This window comes from Osmerus eperlanus, chromosome 8 (assembly GCF_963692335.1).
Source record: "Osmerus eperlanus chromosome 8, fOsmEpe2.1, whole genome shotgun sequence".
NCBI lineage: Eukaryota > Metazoa > Chordata > Actinopteri > Osmeriformes > Osmeridae > Osmerus > Osmerus eperlanus.
Window position 1 is genome coordinate 3,501,301 of NC_085025.1, and position 19,750 is coordinate 3,521,050.

At 44.8% G+C, this 19,750-nt stretch overlaps 1 protein-coding gene across 1 annotated transcript in view; it reads right to left on the reverse strand.

Moving 5' to 3' along the window:
• The window catches only part of LOC134025066 (kelch-like protein 29), a 107,086-nt gene extending 88,408 nt beyond the window's left edge, over positions 1 to 18,678 (reverse strand). The window contains 3 exon segments of the mRNA XM_062467885.1: positions 18,379 to 18,509; positions 18,512 to 18,587; positions 18,589 to 18,678. Coding sequence (XP_062323869.1) covers positions 18,379 to 18,509; positions 18,512 to 18,587; positions 18,589 to 18,651 — 270 coding nt within the window. The 5' untranslated portion in view covers positions 18,652 to 18,678.
• Between the last annotated feature and the right edge of the window lie 1,072 nt (positions 18,679 to 19,750).

Genomic DNA, 19,750 nt, shown 5'->3' on the forward strand with positions numbered 1-19,750 from the left:
GCCGCACAGTCCATGGTTGTGGCAAACGAGGGAGGAAGCAGGGCAGACAGAGAGGCAGTCTCTGAGAATAAGCAGTCACACAAGGCTAGAGACAGCCTCGACAACAGCCGTAAACAACAAGAATCCGCCTGCTCGGAAATACTGTCTGATGATGTCATATTTCCAGCCAAATCGCTTATAAAAGACCTGCGGTCACAATGAAAACACACCAGTTCAGTCTGACATGCTGCTCTCACTGTGTTGAGGACGGGAAATGTACAATGGACATCAGAGGCACGATTTATTCAGACTAACAGAACCTACTTTATTTATCTGTACAGTAAATCAATACCGGATACATTATAGTCAGAGTGAGAATTATACAATGACAATCGGGGGAGGTCAACTTCTTCTCCAGGGCGTAAAGTAATATTTACGATTACAGTAAAAACGATATATACATGTATCGACCCCCCCAACCTGTTGTTTTTAACTCTTTTGGGGGGGTCCAAGTCTTGATTAGGGGGGTCAAACCCCCCCAAGCCCCCCCGTAAATCGAACCCTGATTATAGTGAGAAGAGTTAAAAGATCGTCCACATCTAGTCATTCGTATCTTACAGCATGGGCTGCAGCTTTCCTTCAGTTACACTTAAACTCATAATCTCTCATAGACATCCATTGAACACAGCACAGCAGCTACAGAGAGTGTGTTCCAGTCGAGGTAGGGCACAGACAAATCTCTCCCATATCTCTTTTTTGATATGCCAAACTGCAGACTGTCTGACCTAACGGCAGACCTCATTAATAGAAGTGTTGTTTGAAAATCAGAGACGTACGCGGATGGATTTGCAGGAATGAACCCTGACACACAACCCTGACACGTCCTTCTTTAGAGATTCTGTGTTGCTTTACCAGACAGCCTGTGAATGCATCAGCCCCCCCCCCCCCCCCAAAAAAAAAAAAAAAAACTGCCGCCAAACCTACATACCCTCTTAAAACATTTGTTTTTTTTTTTCTTCTGAGGCCATTTTCCAGTCAGTCTTCATTGGGTCTGGCTGAATAGGATCCAGTTCCCAGTTCCCCGGGTGTGTGAGGGGGCTGAAAGACAGATTTTTATCCCAGAAGATGAAGTGGTCAGCGGCTAAGCGATACGATGGCTGGGCACCCTGTGGTACAGCTCCAAGGTGTTGCCGGCACTGGAGGAGTCTAGCCGACACGCAGCGAGAGGGAGGCTACACTAGAGAGACACGCTGGGATCATTACTGCCTTGCCAAAGAGGATAAATTAAGGGAGAGTCCTTGGTCCACTGACGCTGTAGTACTGTAGGTGCACAACAAGAGAGGGTTGGTGGAGATTAATTTTTTTACTCAAAAAGAGGGGATTGTTTAAAAAGGGGGTTTCTTTCATTCAAACAGGAATGTGCAACTAGCTATCTGGCCCAACACTGTTTTTTTCAAATGCTAATTTGGTTTTATCCATATGGAAAAACTAATTTCAAGGTCCACATCCTGGATGGGGAGTCTCGAACGACAGGTAAAATATATATGTTTTATTTGGAGTGTTGGGATTTTGCTCCATCTATTTATTTTTTTCCTCCCCACTTCAATACTTTTGACGTAAAAACGTTGTTGTGCGGTTCAACATTTTTCAATGAACAAGCACAGCTCCACAGAAAATACTTTAAAATTATGTGTGGCTTCCTTTTTCTGCAGAATTATACAATGACATAATGAATACAGAAAACCAGTTTGCCGACACCAATGCTTCTGTCAATGCACTGCTGGTTCTCAAATTGTGAGGGTCATTCGTAAGTGATTTTTTTCCATCACGTCTTTCAAGTCATACTATGACAGCAAGTACAGACACTTCTAGAAATAAGCCCGGCCGAATACAATCTTGTAGCTCTACCGGAACACAGTAAAAATCCATTGATAAAGACCTCTTGACAGTAAAACATCTAAAACATGCAGAGGGTCAATATCTTCTATACGGTAATAGAGGAGAAATCCCAAAGAAGCCTTCAGAAAGCCTTGAGCGTGCCTGGGAGACGGTAAAATCAATGCATGCTTCCCGTTTCTTTGTTTTCGGCCATGTTTGGTGCCCCACCCTCCCGGTGCAAGGTGGAGCACAAACGGCTAGGCTCAAAAATATCAGGGGTGAGGTGCTGTACGGAATGACTAAACGCCTTGCAGTGCTATCAAATAGTAAAAAAACGAAGTGTATCCGGCTTGCTGGGCATCCATTTGTTTTCCCATTAATCTACGAACTGCTGAAAATCACAGATTTTCCCGCTACCTATTTCCTTGCCTCAATGCCAGCAATAAACACACTCTCTAAAGGCTGTGAGAAATAGTCCAAGACATTGGCAGACACAAAATCACTTTGGACCACTATTTTTGGTACTTTCTGTTGGGTGAAGCTTCTCTAAATCCTTCATGATTGTTCATGATGCTTTGCATACAAGGCAACTAAGTGCAATTATCTGTAAGATTTTAATGGCATTGTAGATCAAATAAACTTTCAGTCTAAAAGGTATACTGAATGGAGAGACTGCACTCTTGGATAAAATGTTGCCGCCTGACTTGAATAAGAGAGTAATAAACAACTTTAATAAACTTTAATAAAAATTCAAGGGATTAATCCCATGTGTGCTCTCTCTCACACTCTCTCTCTCTCACACACACACACACACACACACACACACACACACACACACACACACACACACACATACATACACACACACTCACTCACTCACACACACACACATACATGCACACTCACTCACACACTCACACACACATACACACTCACACACACTCACACACACACACACACACACACACACACACACACACACACACACACACACACACACATACATACATACACACTCACACACACACACACACACACACACATACACACTCACACACACATACACACTCACACACACTCACACAAACACACGCATACAAACACACACACACAAATAATCTCACATAGATACATGTATACCAACAGGATGCAGCATGGCATCAATAAATGATCATGCAGTGACATGTCCTACTATTTATAATTCAATGAAGTGCAGAAAAACGTCAAAGAATATCATTACATGCATGAATATGGTGAAAAACAGAAAATCACATACATTTAAGAGTTTGTTTGGGCTGCAAGGCGAGTTCAAATACACATCCAGGACCACTTCTGAGAAGGCAGCAGCACTCTCAGGGATGAGAGCTGTGCTGTGTACCTGTGCTTCTCCGCACCTCCCTGACACCCCTTTTCCACACACACTCACGCGCGCACACACACACACCACTTCCCTGTGGACGTGTTGACAGCAGTGTAATCTGTGAGTTGGAAGCTGGCACGTCTGTTAAGTCTCTTGTAGAAATACGCTGTGGAAGCGAGGGGAGGAGTGTGGAGGACAGGGTATTCTCCTCCTAAAGCTTATTGAGCTGTCAGGTTTGAGTTCCTATCAGACACCATTGATTTCTTGTCACATATTAGGGAGGATGGGCTTTTACAACCCTCTCTGTACCAGTCAGCTTCTCGGTCCTAAACGCAGACATCAGGAAGTCCATGTTTGCGTATCGATTTGGGTTGACACAGAGAACTGTCCCTTATTTCAACTGATCCCGGTCGAAGGTGCCTGGTGGGGTGTCTTATTGTAATCTTTACAGAGGGGGAGGGGGCACGATGGAGCCGATATAAGGTGTCATCGTGTGACAGAGAGAGACAGTTTAATGGCACTATTAGGTATAATTGTGGAGACCTCATGGAACTCCTGTTCCAAGACTGGACGCTGTGAGAGAGCCGACAGTCCAAATGGATTTCAGCTGCATTTTTCTGACCTTTCCATCACTCATTCTTGCTGTCAAGTGTAATTCTATTGGGAGAATGTGAAACCCATAATGACTGGTTTGGTGGAAGACCTGCAGAGAAACATGACAATGATCAATGATAATTAAGTTTTAACATTTGTGACACAACGATACACAAGAAAAGAGTCCGAAAGAAAACTGAAGAAATATGAACACATCAATATACCTTTGGTATTTGGAGGCGAATGCTAATAACTCAAAACAGAGAAAACGCTTCCTTGTAAATGCCCTCCATGTCACAACCGACCAGGCGAGACAGCCACATGAGAGGCCAGTGCCTTTTTTATAAATCTGCAGTGTTCCCGGAGCACAATAAATAGGTTGTGTTCTCCATGGAGACGAGCCCTCATAATGGAGATATACAATAGGCATGCAGAGGACATTGCTTGTGAGAATAGCCACAATCTCATGGCTACGCCTGGACATTAGCAAGAGTCATTAGGCCTGTTTAAATGAGGTCGTTAAGCTGATGAAATGAGGCTGTATATTTGAGTGTGGAAGAAAGTAAGAGTTCCTATTCCTTATTGTTAGACAGTCTCTTCTGAGTCAAGTGCACCATAAGTCTGGCAGAGAAAGGAGGGGTCCTGCATGGGGCGTTTAGAAAGCTGAAAGTCAGCATTTCAGAGTTCACACGAACCTCCATCACTGTCAAATAAACGTTAATAGCGGCGATATCTCCCAAAATCATTTAATCACGCAGCTACATTTGTATGCAAGACTTGATAATACAGCTATGAGGATGCGATAATTGGACAGCGCTTTTATTCCCCTGCAGCTAATATTGTTTTAAACAGATATGACTGGTGAGAGGCTGAGAAGGCCCTTTGTTACGAAAAAGTATCCACCACCCAGAGACGCGCTTGAGCCTCACGTCTCACCTTTCTGAAGCCGTTCCCCATACACACCCGAATGGAGAACAAATCCATCTCGTCCACGGTCACGTCCTACACTTGAACATGTCCTCCAACTGTAAGTCAGTTTAAAGCACATCCTTTTATTCTCAGTTGATTGTTAATCAACACTTCACAATTACTTCTGAATCGACAGAAAATCTCAACACTGCAAGGACATCGCTTGCGAGGTGGTCACGTCTCATTCACGACGGGAAAGGTCCTTGCAAGGATCACAGAGTAAGAATGTGCTTTAGCGGCAAGAGAATACAACTAGGTCTGAGTTCTACAGAAACACAAAGCTAGTCAAGGATGAGACAGTTCAACCACACAGAGATATAAACTGTCATTCTGCTTGAGAAGGCCTCTGACAGGGTTTGACAGAGACCACGGCTGTAAGAGCTTGGAGAAAGAGTAAGCATGCCCATAAAGAACGAGAGCTTACGTTTAAACATCCATCGTTACAGCAGCTGTGAGGGGGATGAAACACTGTGAAATATGACAAAATGTTTCTCTTTGGATAGTGACACGTCCCATTCCAATGCTTATCTAGGATTATGGCTTTGATTAATCAACAAACTCTTTTGTTAACCGTTTCATTACGCAGCTAGGTTTGTATGAACGGTGATTCACACAAAAGTTCTGCTCTGGTGAAAGCTTTAAAATCCTTCCCTGTTTAATCACTGCCAGTGAACCTTACTGTGTATAGAGTATAATCTAGTAGATCTGCTGTTTGTGTTGTGATGTACATAAGGTTCTGAAAACGGACAGGCAGCAACATTTTGCTATACCACTGAACTGATGTTGTACAGTAGACAATTAATTATTGATAGACATATCATGGCAACCTCAGTAAATAAATGATCATAATGTTCATTCATGCTCCAGTTTGATGATGCTTTCCTTTTCCTTAGTTTTTTGTCCATGTGCGACCTTACTGAACGCCTGGTGTATGGTAAATAGCCCTTAAATTAGGTCCCTGGCCTTCCAGCTTGGTTATCTGTGATGATCGGAACAGTGTGCGCTGCTTGAAAAGACTCATTTCCCTTCTGGCGCATCATTTAACATGTCTCATTTGCGCAGGAAATATGCAGGTCACACATCCAGAGATTTCTGGTCACATTTTTACCTCACGTAATACTAAATGTTCTGGATAAAAACAACGGCTAATTTTTTTTTTTTGGGGGGGGGGGGGGGGGGGTTATCGTGTAATAAATATTAATACCATTCCTTTGAACAAGTTAAATCAGAAGTGTGTGCCTTAAGCTAAAAGGACAAAAACATTTTCACCTAGATCTTTCAAGGGCAACTGAATCTGACTCCAAAACACAATCTGAAAATGCTCAGCAACACTAAGAAAAAGGAAATGTTGACAACATTTATGTAAATTCTTGGTTACTGTCAATGTTAGTGTCATGAATGAAGAGAGATGGTTGGCATGCAACCTCATCAATTTCATGATGCAAAAACAAACACTAAGACAGTCGTTCTAAAAAACAAAATAACAAAGTCACTGGTAGACAAAAGCTTCAGAGAAGATAATGATAATTATGTTTCACAAACAAAGATATGATAAGACATTTCTATATATATTTTAGTTTTATTTTCACAAAATGTAATTCTTGTCCATGCTTCATTAAAAAATACATTGAGTTAGCTGTCAAAGGTCATAAGTAACAAAAATTCTGTTCTGGTCGATAAATGTTCATGTTAATTCGGTAGCGCTTCACTTGAAGGGGGTCTTTATAGGAATTCATGACCTTTATGAAACCCTCCATGACAGATTCATGAGTTTAACGTGAGTTTAATCATTCATAGCAACCTTCGCAACACATCACTTTAACAATACTTTAATATCGTTTGAGGAAGATTTTCGAAACAAAAGTCTGCTTTTTAAACAAGAACGCATCATAGGCATCAAAATGTATTAACAATGATGAAGATGATAAAGGTCTGAGCAAGTTATTCATAGATTAGACCAATCAAGAAATTATATTAGATATTCTCAACATACCACACTGCTAAAGGGGATTTAAATACAATATAACACCTCATACGCAGCTCTAGTGTGTAGTCCTACATGTGTTCCTGATTGTGTGTGTGTGTATGTGTGTAAGGGAGAGAGAGACACAGAGAGATTGTGTATATCTTAAAAACTGAATTACACTTTTATTTTTAGAATTTTCTTTTATCTGTTGCGTGATACTTCTACCCTCATAGGTGTTACAAATTATTATAAAGACCCCTTTCAAATAACGTGTTAATGTTAATTAAATGTTCTAGACAAATAATAGTATTTAATCTGTCCTAGTGTTCTAGTACTTCTACAAACTTAGTGTGGAGCTACAGTATAATTTGAGGGCAGTTGTTTGGAGTTGAAGGCCAAATTCTGTGAATAAAAATGACACTCCCTGGTACTATGTAATAATTACATTTAGCACATGAGCCCTTTCAGCATGTGGCTCTTGATGCCTTGATCAGGAGTAGCTAACAGACTTGTGAAGGACAGTGTCTTCATTCGGACAATGCATTTCCATTTCATTTACAGACTCACACCTTGTTAAAGGCCACACTGAAAAGGTTATGCAAATAAGCTTTTCTTAAAAAATGATTTTGTTACGTTGATTTTGAAAATGGAGTCACAAGCAGTGTGAGAGCTGAAACTGGATCAGATCAAATTCGGCACCGGAAAGCTTTTACAGTGGATCTGAACAGGTTCACATTTAAACACAACACCACAAAAGCAAGTCTGCAATAAATCGTGCTCTAAAAATAACACACGCAACCCTTGAATACTGATTGTGCTTCGGTGGTGTTTGACAATATTTATTGCTTTCCCTCCAACGTTTGCACACTCCATAATGCCTCGTGATGAAATGGCTGCGATTTCAATCTGACCTTGAACGTGTTCCCTCCCTGCTCCGTACCAACTGTAACATGTAATAATGAGAAGCGTAAGTGACGTGGGGCAGCGGAAATGTCACTACAAATCAGGCTTCAGGAGACAAAACAGGTCGTGCGCCACTAACGTGAACAAAACTAACAAACTTGGTAAACAGGGCGACGCTCGGAGACCAGAGGGTGTTTGTTGTTCTTTGAGCACGTCTAAAATATGACTCATAAACCTGGCTGACATTTATAGCTCCCGGTAATACTACGAGTAATGGATCAAATGAGCCGGAGTCGTCATCGAAGGAAAGAGGAAACTCGGCGGTGCAATCATCATACACTAAATTCTCAAGACGCTCGCATCGAAGCACAACCATGGCAACTCCAGCTCCACTTCTCTCTCTCTCATTCTCTCGCTTTCACTTTCTTGTCCGCTCTCTCTCTCTCTCTCTCTCTCTCTCTCTCTCTCTCTCTCTCTCTCTCTCTCTCTCTCTCTCTCTCTCTCTCTCTCTGTCTGAATGACAGCACTTAAATACCCCTTGGCATGACTAGAGGTGAGGAATGCTGAATCAGACCCTCACATCCGCTGAAGGCCAGACAGCGCAGGTACACAGCAGATACAGTGCCACAGCAAACCCTAAAGAGTTGGAAATTAGGATTCAAAAATATAGTAACATAAAGGATTTTATACCTTCTTCACAATTATTTTATACACCAACGAAATCTACAAAAAAAAAAGATGTATCAGATTACACAGCACCTACAGTTACTCTAAGGTGCCCTACCAACTCCATTATTTTACTTCCAGTCCTGTCATCAAACAACAAACAGTTGATAGCTTTTATATAATGCACAAAAAAGCACAGCCAATTTATGTTGTTATCTTACTAGTAGTGGATCATTACAAAAAAATGTTTGCTGAGGGCCCTCTTCTAAAAACCTCACCCCAGAAGCCACACCACCATATATGTAAACATGAAGGAATAACATTTTCTTACAGTGTGTCTAGCGGTTTGGGCTAATGGGTGCTGGGCAGTCTGGTTCTCCACAGAGCTGATAATGAGAAACAGTGAGCTCCTAGTAATTTGTTAGCAGGAGTTAAGGTCAAACCGCAAAAGCGAGATGATTGAGTCACCCCCAAAGTCCCTATTAGAATTTGCATTTTAAAATATATCTATTATTTATGTGCGTATTATTCAAATAACAGGCTGAGAGACTCCCTCGAGTACAGGGAGCCAGGTCCAGACACACGGGAAGCCACCATGAGAGAGAGACAGACAGAGAGAGAGAGAGAGACAGAGAGAGAGAGACAGAGAGAGAGACAGAGACAGAGAGACAGGCCGACGGACAGGAACAGAGAGTTGGAAGAACAGAAGAAAAAAAATCTTTGAACTCATTAAAAGTGTCCATCATGACTGTGTGTGCCGCAAATTATGATTGTTTTTAGGGTTTTTTCCTTCCCAGTTGGCTGTAATAGATTAACGAGAGACTCTATGTAACCTTCTGCAATACCCTTTTGCGCCGACATCCAGAATTGATAACAGGTACTATGTTGTGTTGCCCCAAAAAAGTATAGCTCCCAGAATCTTTATTTCAACTCTCAGCGCAAGCCTTTGTTGTTAGCCTGAAATAAAATTATATCAGAAGGTCTAATCAATAGCCCAGACAATGCATGTCCATTCCATTTCCTACAGCAGATTACTGAACCTCAGACTCCCCCCCACACACAGGCACACAGATGTTTAATTAAAAGGCTATTAATTATGGTAATAACATGAGCACCCCATCCATCACAATACAACACAGCAGTGGATAACCAGAGAGACAGGCCGCTACAGCTGCCTGTCTTGTTCCACGTTCCACATTCCGTGTTCTGTGTTCCGAGTTCCACATGGGAAGCTCCAGGACCCAAGCTGATCAAACATGGACCTGATCCATCCCAGATACCAGCTCAGAGGGGGGGGGGGGGAATGGAACACACAGTCAATTGGATATTGATTTTGCCTCCCAGGATATTCAAAGAAACTTCTCAGAAGCCAGGGGAGAAGTCTGTGTTGTGCACCCGCTTAGAAAACACCGCCAAGTCACCTGAAGACTTTTGGAAAGAACGAACATCTACAAAGGTTATTTCCAATCAAAGGCAGAGCAGTCAGCACAGTAACCTCACCACTGCTGAGGAAAATATTGGTCACTGTTGCCAGGAGTCAAGATTCACCCTGAGGCACCGATATTGAATCATCCACCATAATTGCTCTTTTACTAGGCAGATTCATTTATACACACATACACCATGCCACAAAAGAGCCCACAAAAAGCAGAAAAATGATGCTTGGGAGCACATGTAGACATCTATGTCAAAGGTATTAGGCATATCCAAGTGAAGAGGCAGCCATTCTCGTGACTGTGTTTACCTGACAAAGATGAACACTTGATCACTCTGATGACAAACATCACAAGGTCTGAGAATGGTATCTAAATGCTATTTCGAAAAATGTGATTGATGCTTTTAAAACCCTGCATTTGTGCTCAGCTTTCGGACAGAGTTAACCTTAAGGTGGCGGTGCCTCTGAATGTCAACCCTTTTCCATGCAGACCTTTTTAAATGCCACCACTCTCTATTCTGCCCTCGTTGAACGGGGGAGACAAAGAGGAGGGGGGGGGGAGAATGGGGGAGAAGGGGCAGTGACAGATAAGAGGGGAGTAAGCAAATGACACGTAGTCAGCTAGACTCAGCGGGGAGTTCATTTAACACCTGAAGGGGAAGAACACGACTGCTAAGTGCGGGGTCTTTCAAGGGCTGGAGAGCCGATCCGCTCATCTGCAGATGTGCTCAATTACAGTGCGTGGACAGCTGACTGGAAGCTCAGACAGAGCAGGCTCGTCCTCTGCTTACCGTGCGGGAGATGCAGATTCTGTGATAACCAGCCTGGCGGTGCGGCTATCTCCAAGAGCTAAATGTGTCAACGTACTAGCATGCACAAAGCTACTGCTCTCATTATCGTGTAACCTTTAAAGCAAATCATTCTGTTCTGCCATCATATATTTCTCCTCAAGGGGACACTCTGTTTGATACAGTATATTGTATATAAGATTATGTGTGCGATGCCACAAACGGCAGATGACACAGGTGACATGACTGCTTAAATCAGCTGCCATGATATGTTCAGTGGTGGTGATGCTGGTAAAGGGCAGCTGGGCAGGTCAGAGGGTCATGCTTCGACTACAGAACACAACCCCCTGAATCTGACCTATGACCTTATGACGCCACAACGAGGAAGTGTTGAAAGCTCCGTGGAGGCATCATCAGAGGACTGTCGGGACAAATCTAACAAGACAGCCGCTTCGGCGCGCGTTGAGATCATAGACCTCCGCGGTGGACCGGGGGCCTACCAACATTTCCCTCAAATGGAAAGTGACAAGCTTTCAAACCCTGAACATCACAGCTCTTTTGACCTGAAACATGTGGACAATGTAGCCGACTATAAGAAAACGTTTTGTCGGTTGGGGCTTTGCCCCAAAGACTTCCAGACCGGGAGAGATTGAGAATCGAGCGTCGTCGTCGCCGACGCCTCTGCACCCCGGTGGTCTATTCTCCGGCATCAAAGCGCACCTCTACCGCCGCCGTTACCACTGCCACTATCCCATATTACATCTCTGCCACTCAGCGCAAACGGATCAGCAATCCAATTTCACACACGTACGCTCACTGGGAGCTACGCTGGCAGAACTGCAGGGACAAGGATGCACGGCGCCAGGTAGACTGGGATACGTTTAAAGCGGAGAGAAAGAAGAGATGGGGACTGATAGGGGAGAGGAAGAGTGAACGATGAAATAGAGAAATAGAGAGGGGGGGGGGTAGAAGAAGGGTTTTGTATCCCTATCGTAAGAACTATCATTGGACTCAACCACAGAAGGTAGGGGGGGGGGGGGGGATTAATGTTCACAGTGTCCTAGGCTCATCCAGTCCTTCTCTAAACAGCGCACCTTCTGTATGGAAAAATGGCATCATGGAAATACATGGTAAAGAGAGTGAGAAAAGATAGATATAGAGAGAGAGAGACAGAGAGAGAGAGGGAGAAGGAGAGAGAGAGGGGATGGGAGAAAATTGAGAAGGAGAGCGCTGGTGAGATGATGTCTGTACAGTACACCTTTGTTTACCCAGCAGCTTCTCCAATGCTCACTCCTATTCAACCACATAGACAAAGGACCCTGTGTTACAGGAGCAGATAGACAGCAGCGAAACACAACACTCTCTGTTCCTGTCTTGATCCCAGATAGCATGAACAGTCACTGCGGGCATAGAGGGGTCTTGTATTATTCATCTTAAACGGAGAGGTTTGAATGTGATACTGTATATTATAGGCTTATTCCTCTGAACAACTAAACTCAGTGGTGTGGGTGGAGAACCAGAGTCGCCTGTATCCATGCCCTCCCACACAGCTATGCGGAGCCCAGGAGAGCACACACACCCCCTCACTGGTCAGCTCCCACTACCAGCAGGAAGCATGCGGGCCTTTGTTAGGCCCACACAGGCTGGTACAACCATCCCATGCTGCCAGAGCTCTGGCTGGGTTTTTATTATCGGAGGAGAGTTGTTTCCGGTGACGGAACAGCAGACGTGGTCTGTTCCTGGCTTTCTGACCAGATTCAGATCAGGGTCCATGTGGTGGAGGAGGAGCCTAAACTGTGACAGTGGAGACGGTAGGTGAAGACTTGGACAGGAAGAGAATGTTCCGGGACAGAAAGTTAAAAAAGACAGACAGACGGATGGACTGGCAGGCAGACACAGACAATAAGAGAGACAGAAAGGCAGACCAACAGGAAGGCAGACCAACACGAAGGCAGACCAACAGAAAGGCAGACCAACAGAAAGGCAGACCAACACGAAGGCAGACCAACAGGAAGGCAGACCAACAGGAAGGCAGACCAACAGGAAGGCAGACCAACAGGAAGGCAGACCAACAGAAAGGCAGACCAACAGGAAGGCAGACCAACAGGAAGGCAGACCAACACGAAGGCAGACCAACAGGAAGGCAGACCAACACGAAGGCAGACCAACACGAAGGCAGACCAACAGAAAGGCAGACCAACACGAAGGCAGACCAATAGAAAGGCAGACCAACACGAAGGCAGACCAACAGGAAGGCAGACTGACGGAGGAGTCTGTTTACCGCGGTGCAGCAGACCCCCCCCAGACAGGAACATGCACTGTGGGAAGATTTAGACTGGCTATACGCCATGGTCCAACATTCTGCTACAGAGATTGACAAGAGAGGCTGAGATAACAGATGGCTCCTCCTTTTCCCTGACCTTCTCCTGTCACACAAACTGTTCTCCAACACTCAGATGGCTAGGCCTCTTATTTCTACATCTCATGCTACAGAAATGCCACGGGAAAAACCCTATTTTGATCAGCGAATGGAGTTATTGATTGCGGAATGTTCTACGATTTCTATACGCTCAGGGAAAAAATTAAGCAATGTTGAGCTGAAGCTTACTTTCACTGTGACATGTTTATCTGACAGCGAACAGTCCATTGACAGAGGTGAGTATTCTTTGTCCTTGATTCCTAGGTCTGTGCCGTTGCCAGGTCTGGTTTAAACCCCCCTTAATGCGACCCACATGATGACAAGGCCTGCAGTCCCCAGGGCACTGGTTCTGGGTAAACACAGGATCCATGCTCTCATTAACACTCAGCATCTCGGGGAAAATCACTGTTCAATCAGCGGAAATCAAGGTCCATAATAAGTCCTATTGTTGCCTTGGGAATGCTTTAAAAAGGGTATTTCTATACTGTATAGCGATGTATCTAACTACATGCTCTTCCGGTTCTACCCATTTGCACTTACTTGCTTTTCACAATGTATGCTTCATGTTTTGGCTACCAGCAATGTTTTTGGGGCTATCTCGTTGTTTATGATCATTGACCTATGCAGTTTTTGTAAAGCTCTTTCTTGTAAGTCGCTTTGAATAAAAGCATATGCTAAATGAATACATGTATTCTGATGTGTTTACTTGCAGTAAACACATCAGACTCCTCTCAGATACAGCAGAAGAGAAAGGCAACTGTTCTAATGTGAGAGGGTTCTGGAGTTCTTCAAGGACAACTCTCTGCCTCCACGGCAAAGACTCACTTTATTAGAGCCCACATATGGATCAGATGGACATCTCAAAGAGAACCCGACGCTTTATAAGCAGCTCTGCAGGGAACCTCTACACTATTCACAGATAATACAGGACTTGCACACACACACACTCACTAACACAAGTTGCCGTGGAGTGCTTTTCTGCCAGCTTTCGGCCCTCATTAAGAGTAAAAGCCATGAAGTTCGAAATCTTTGACGGAGAAAAAGGCGGCAACACGGGACACCCGTCTTTGACCTTGGAAAAATACTTTCAGGTTTCTATATAATCAACATATAAATAGAAGATCAGGCTTCAAGGATACAATGCTAAAAGACAGGAATAGAAGTCCTCTTCGGTCATTAATAGTTGATCGACCTACTGCAGAAAGAGACGTGCCTCCTCTTAGATCAGTCACCCTGAGTGACAACGCAGAAGAGATTATTAATCAGAACTGTATATTTTTGCGTAGTATAACCCTGCCACTCTTGAGAGAGACAAAGAGACTATAAATCCAAGCTTTTAAAGACCACACTCTGGCCTGCAATTTATAGCCTTGGCCAATGAAGATATTCAAATTCCCGCTAACAAAGAAATACCATGATCCATGATGCAGAGGATTCGGTTTTCTTTTGTTTAAGCTTTACATTCCAAAATTATTCTACACTGAATGAGATAGTACAGTGACTATCTTATCAAAATGTACCTTGTTGACATGTACAGTTCTTAAAAACTCACCTCAGTAATTAGATCTCAACGGAAATAATATTTACAGTCTTTGAACGACTTCAAGTCAACCATTGACACAATAAGCTTTTAGAAAACTGTTAAAGCAGAGGCAGACTGCACAGACTATTTATGGCAGCCCTGGTTCAATAGCTGTTCATGGAAAATTCCCAGCTTGTGGCAGTATCCATAGGGGATCAGGCATGTCTTTGAGACCACATGGAGAGCCTGTCTGCTCTGTAAATGTAAAATTCCTACTTATCAGAATGATCTCGTTCTTTCACTTGACAGTACAATTGCATCAGACTTACCTTTTATTCAAGCCTAATTCGAGAGAAATTTCCACCTGTCAACCTTTCTTTTTATTCCCTCCTGCTCTTTCTATCTCTCTCGCGTGCGCTCTCCCTCCCAGCCTCCCCAGCATGTGCCTTTTTAAACTTTAATCATCTTACTTTTGCCACGACCTCCCAGACAAGGTTATCATACCTTCAAAACCAAGATGTTTTTGTTGAGCCACAGCCTCAGTGAAGATTTTGATGATTTCATCAGTCGTATATTTTCACAAGCCGGCTCTTTTCTTCGCCTCTCTGACTGATCGTATATAAGACCCAACCTGCCAAAGGTGATGTTGGTCTCTACGTGTGTCGGCGCTTCAGGGGGGAGATCCTACACAAGCGGTGTTGTGTGAGTTAATCTGAGGTGGCACACCGGGTTTTCTCCTCACTCGACTGGTTCCATGGGCGTATCTAGCCCTATTTTGGGCCCCCCCCAAAAGTTGCATTAGCCCCCCCCATTTTCTTTTTCTTCAGATTTTATTTTATTTATTTTATTTATAAAAAAATTCTTCTGGGGGAACATGCCCCCAGACCCCCCTAGTTTTGCTGGGTCACAGGAAAAATAATAGGTTTTATCTAGGGGCTTAGCCCCCCCAAAAGTGGGAACCTAGATTTGCCCCTGACTGGTTCCTTTTCAAAACAATGAGCTGACGCACGCTCCATCATGCGCACAGTACAGCTCAGTGTGATATTTTTTATTACGAAAATATAAATTTTGCAACTATTAGCCACAAGTCTGTGCTGCTCTCCTGGTATTATGTACAGCACAGCAATGAAAAATGTATATGTGAGTCACAGGCTCAAAAGGCTCACAACATATTAATCAGAGGAAGAGGGATTTGCCCTCTCAAACTGGGGCATTAGACTTCAGCTCTGACTAAAATACCCACATGTATCAATGGGATAGTCACAGAAAAGGAGCTTTCTCCAGAATATTAATATTAGCATTACTTGATGAAAGGATCCACCACGACCTTTCAAATCGCCCCAAAACACACTGAAAGAATTTCCATCCGCAAACATTCCCACCGCCATTATCCACAGACCAATGCATCTTCCAGCGAGCAGGTGAAAATTGGCTGGTCTCCCATTGTGGGTAATTGCTTGATGAATCTATGTAAATGAATGGTCGGTGTCACTCCATATGACCTAAATAAACCTGATTGTGGTGCTTCCTCTTCCTCTAAAACCACAGCCAGTACTGTCCTTCTCTCGCCATTCATCACCGGACACAGAAATAGCTCAGTCAACTGCCTTGGATTTATCTCTCCATGCAGCTGGGAACACAAAGTGATAATACATAAAAGTTAATTAAAACCGGACCGGGATAAATAACAAAGAGCACCTCTAAATGAAACGCAGTATGCTGTTCCACGTGGCTAGTCGGGCACTATGATGGAAGAGGCTGGCAGATGGCGTGCATCCTGCCTCAGCGGTCGCCTTCTTCACGCACACATGGCCTGCCTGCCTGGGACACTACATGCCCTGCGGTGTTCTCAGATCATGGAACCAGCACAGCACAGCGTTTCAGAGCTGACAAGAGAAAACAAACTGTACACATATGCACGATTGGCACAAACACACACACACCTATAGATTTACACACACACATGGGGACACACTTGTGCGAGAGCACAGATTTTGTGCTGCTTCTCCTTCGCGTGATGCCTGATGCAAAATGTCCTCACAGCAGAGATCAATAAGAGTCTGTCAGCGCTTTGGTGTAGCTGTGCCTGGATCGAGCACGGAGCAAGGAAAGAACATGGGAAGGAGAAGGAGAAAGAAAGACAGGGGGGGGGGACAGACAGAGGGGGGGGGGTTGAAAGAGGGACCCTCCACTGACAGCCAGTGGAGGTCTATCAGCGTGTAATTGAAGAGCACAATAAGAGGCCTGCCTTCTCAAACACGGCTGTTCTGTGACGGCTGAGGAACAAAAGAGTGTCACAGGCGATATAGACCAGAGGGATGCTTCTCCATGGTGCACTCACTAGGCAGTGACATATCAGGGGAATGCATCTGCATATTGTTGCACGCACACACACACACACACACAAACACAGCATAGACTAATAACTGACAAGCCAGGCAAGGAGCGCTGATGCTAAATGTATAGCCACTGTACTGAGTGACTCTAATTGCCTTGGCAGCCACTGAATGATGACAATGGCCATGCAAGGAGTTGGAAGGAGCCTGCCCAGATATACAGTATGCAATTATTCAGCTCACAAAGGGGCCGGTTCTGGTGCCGGAGCAGATTTAACATTTCTCTGGTCAGTGAGTTCACTGAAGCACCTAATGATGAGCACTTAGGAGGTAAATTACTGGAGCCTTGTTTACCTCTGGTCTGGTCTTGGCAGCACTTAGCACCAAGTCTGAGAACAGGCTCCTCTGCTGACAGGGAGAGAGCGGTGAGAGGCTGGAGGAGGTAGAGAAGCCTCCAGCCTCTCAAGTTGATATTAAAAGAGCGCCGATGTGATACTGAGAAGAAGCGTGAGATGAAGATGAATGGTCGTCATGGTAGCAAAGGCAGGAGCGAGAGATCGAGAGAAAGAGATGACTCTTTTTGTTAAGATCTCTGAGGGCTGAACTCCTCTTGATATGGCACAAGAGTTCCCTGTGCTCACTCTAGAGCACACACTCTAAAAATATTAACTGAAAAGAGTAACAGGTAGGTATAAATAAAAGTAAGTCTGTGTTTGGCCCAAGCCGGTCTAGCATCTGAATAAGGGTAAAAGCCTTGTGTGAAAATGTGTGCCACATTATCGTTCTGCACACTTGATCGATAAACAAACCGCACACTTGATCGTTCGTATATGAAGTTCATCACAGGAACACGGTCTACGGGATGGAACTTAAGCCTCTAACTACTGACCAGCAGGAGCTTCTTAAGCACCGTAGGCTTGGACCCGTCTCTGGAACTGCCTCAGGTGATTTACATAACGACGGGAGAAAATTAGCGAGGAGGAGAAAAGAGAGAGAACAAGCCTGCCATTTGGCAGAGAGGTAAAATGAAGATGGAGGTAAACGGTTTGGCGGGGAAGAAGAGCGGGGGAGAGAGAGAGAGAGAGAGAGGGAGAGAGAGAGGGAGAGAGAGAGAGGGAGAGAGAGGGGGAGAGAGAGAGGCAGAGAGAGAGGGAGAGAAAGAGGGAGAGAGAGGGAGAGAGAGGAAGAGAGAGAGAGGGAAAGAGAGGGAGAGAGGGAGAGAGAGAGGGAGAGAGAGGGAGAGAGAGGGAGAGAGAGAGGGAGGCTGGAGACCTCAGAGATAAAAGAGAGAGGGGTATTACAGAAGGCAGGGAAAGAGTTGGGAGGGCTGGGAGCGTTGGAGCATGGAGAGAAAAAAGGACAGAGTTGGAGGGAACAGAAAGAGTAGAGAAAGTTAGGAGAAGACAGAAGGAGTTGGAGAACAGTGAAAGAGCAGAGAGGTTGAAAAGCACAGGAAAGCGTTGGAGAGAGTTAAAAAGGTTTGTTGGAGGGGGCCCCCAGGGGGAAAGTGGGAGAGATTCATCAGAGACCAGGGAGAAGAGGATGACAGCCTGGAGTTCTTACCTTCACAGACGCAGCAGTAACCGATCCGCCGATCGACACCCCACGCTTGACGACCATGTCACCGCTGGACGTTGTCACGGCAACTGTTACCGGGGTGGGGAGGAGGGAGGGAATAACGGGAAGAGGGAGAGCCCTGGTCGGTTGTTTCCGTTGACGACGGCGGCGGCACAGCTGTGATTGGCTCCTCCGTTGTGGGGGGACGGACGCTCGCACGTCTCTGCGCTCCCACGATCCCCGGTAGTCCCTCTCGAAGCGGTGGTGGTGGCGTGACATCACTTCCTCTTCCTCTCAGAAGGATCGAGAGAGAGAGAGAGAGAGAGAGAGAGAGAGAGAGACAGGGGGGGGAGGAAGTGATTGTGTGAATGCTCCCAGCATCTGCTCCCAGTGCGCCTGACTGACGTGGAACACACTCGGCTCATTTGTTGATTCTAATTCCTATTCTCCCAGTCGTTAATGAGAGCTGGAACAGGAAGAGGAACGAGCATCAGCACGCAGGTCTTTAAAAAAACAACCCCTTTTTTAGGGCTAATTAGAGTTTGGTTACCAAGGATATTTTAGGCTTCAATCAAAAGGTGAATTTTACCAGCTGCCCTGACTCAATTCAACTCTGAAGTTGTCACAGGAAGGTTCTGCGCAGTGCAGCAGACAACATTGTACCTGACTGTGTAACAGGTTTATTATGAACATGTCTGTCAAAGATAAACCCCTATTCAGACACACAGAGGAAAAACCAGGTTCTTGGTGTGAAAAGGGTCACCATGACATTGATATAGCACACATCAAAGTTCTGTACCACAGGCAGTGTGTCACTTTACTGTATCTTAGATCACACAGCTGAATCTGGCCCTCTGTAGTAAAACCCATCACAGGGGGTTTGTAGTGTATTGTAGTTATCACCAAAGCAATGCTATGCTTCCTAGCACACGATAAGAGGCCTTAAAAGAAATAAATAACAACCTCAAACCGGGTTCAGAAACCTCCATGCAAATCCCTGGATTGTGAGGCGAGAACGTCAGGGAACGGTAAGTCTCTCTTTCTGAACACAGGGGTCTGTCAACGCAGATCCCAGACTCGCAGGGAACACGCCATGAAAGGGATTGGTGAGTGTGTGTGTGTGTGTGCGTGAGCGTGAGTGCAATGGTATGCGTCTTTGAGAGGGAAAGAAGAAGGGAGCATGAGAGCATGGCACACGCACGCCGTGAAACAAGTGTCTGTATACGTGGCTGTACACACATACTGCCCGAGTGGTGCAGTATGTGTGTGTGTGCGTGTCCAAGTGTGTGTGTGTGTGTGCGTGTCCAAGTGTGTGTGTGTGTGTGCGCGTGTCCAAGTGTGTGTGTGTGCGTCCAAGTGTGTGTGTGTGTGTGTGTCA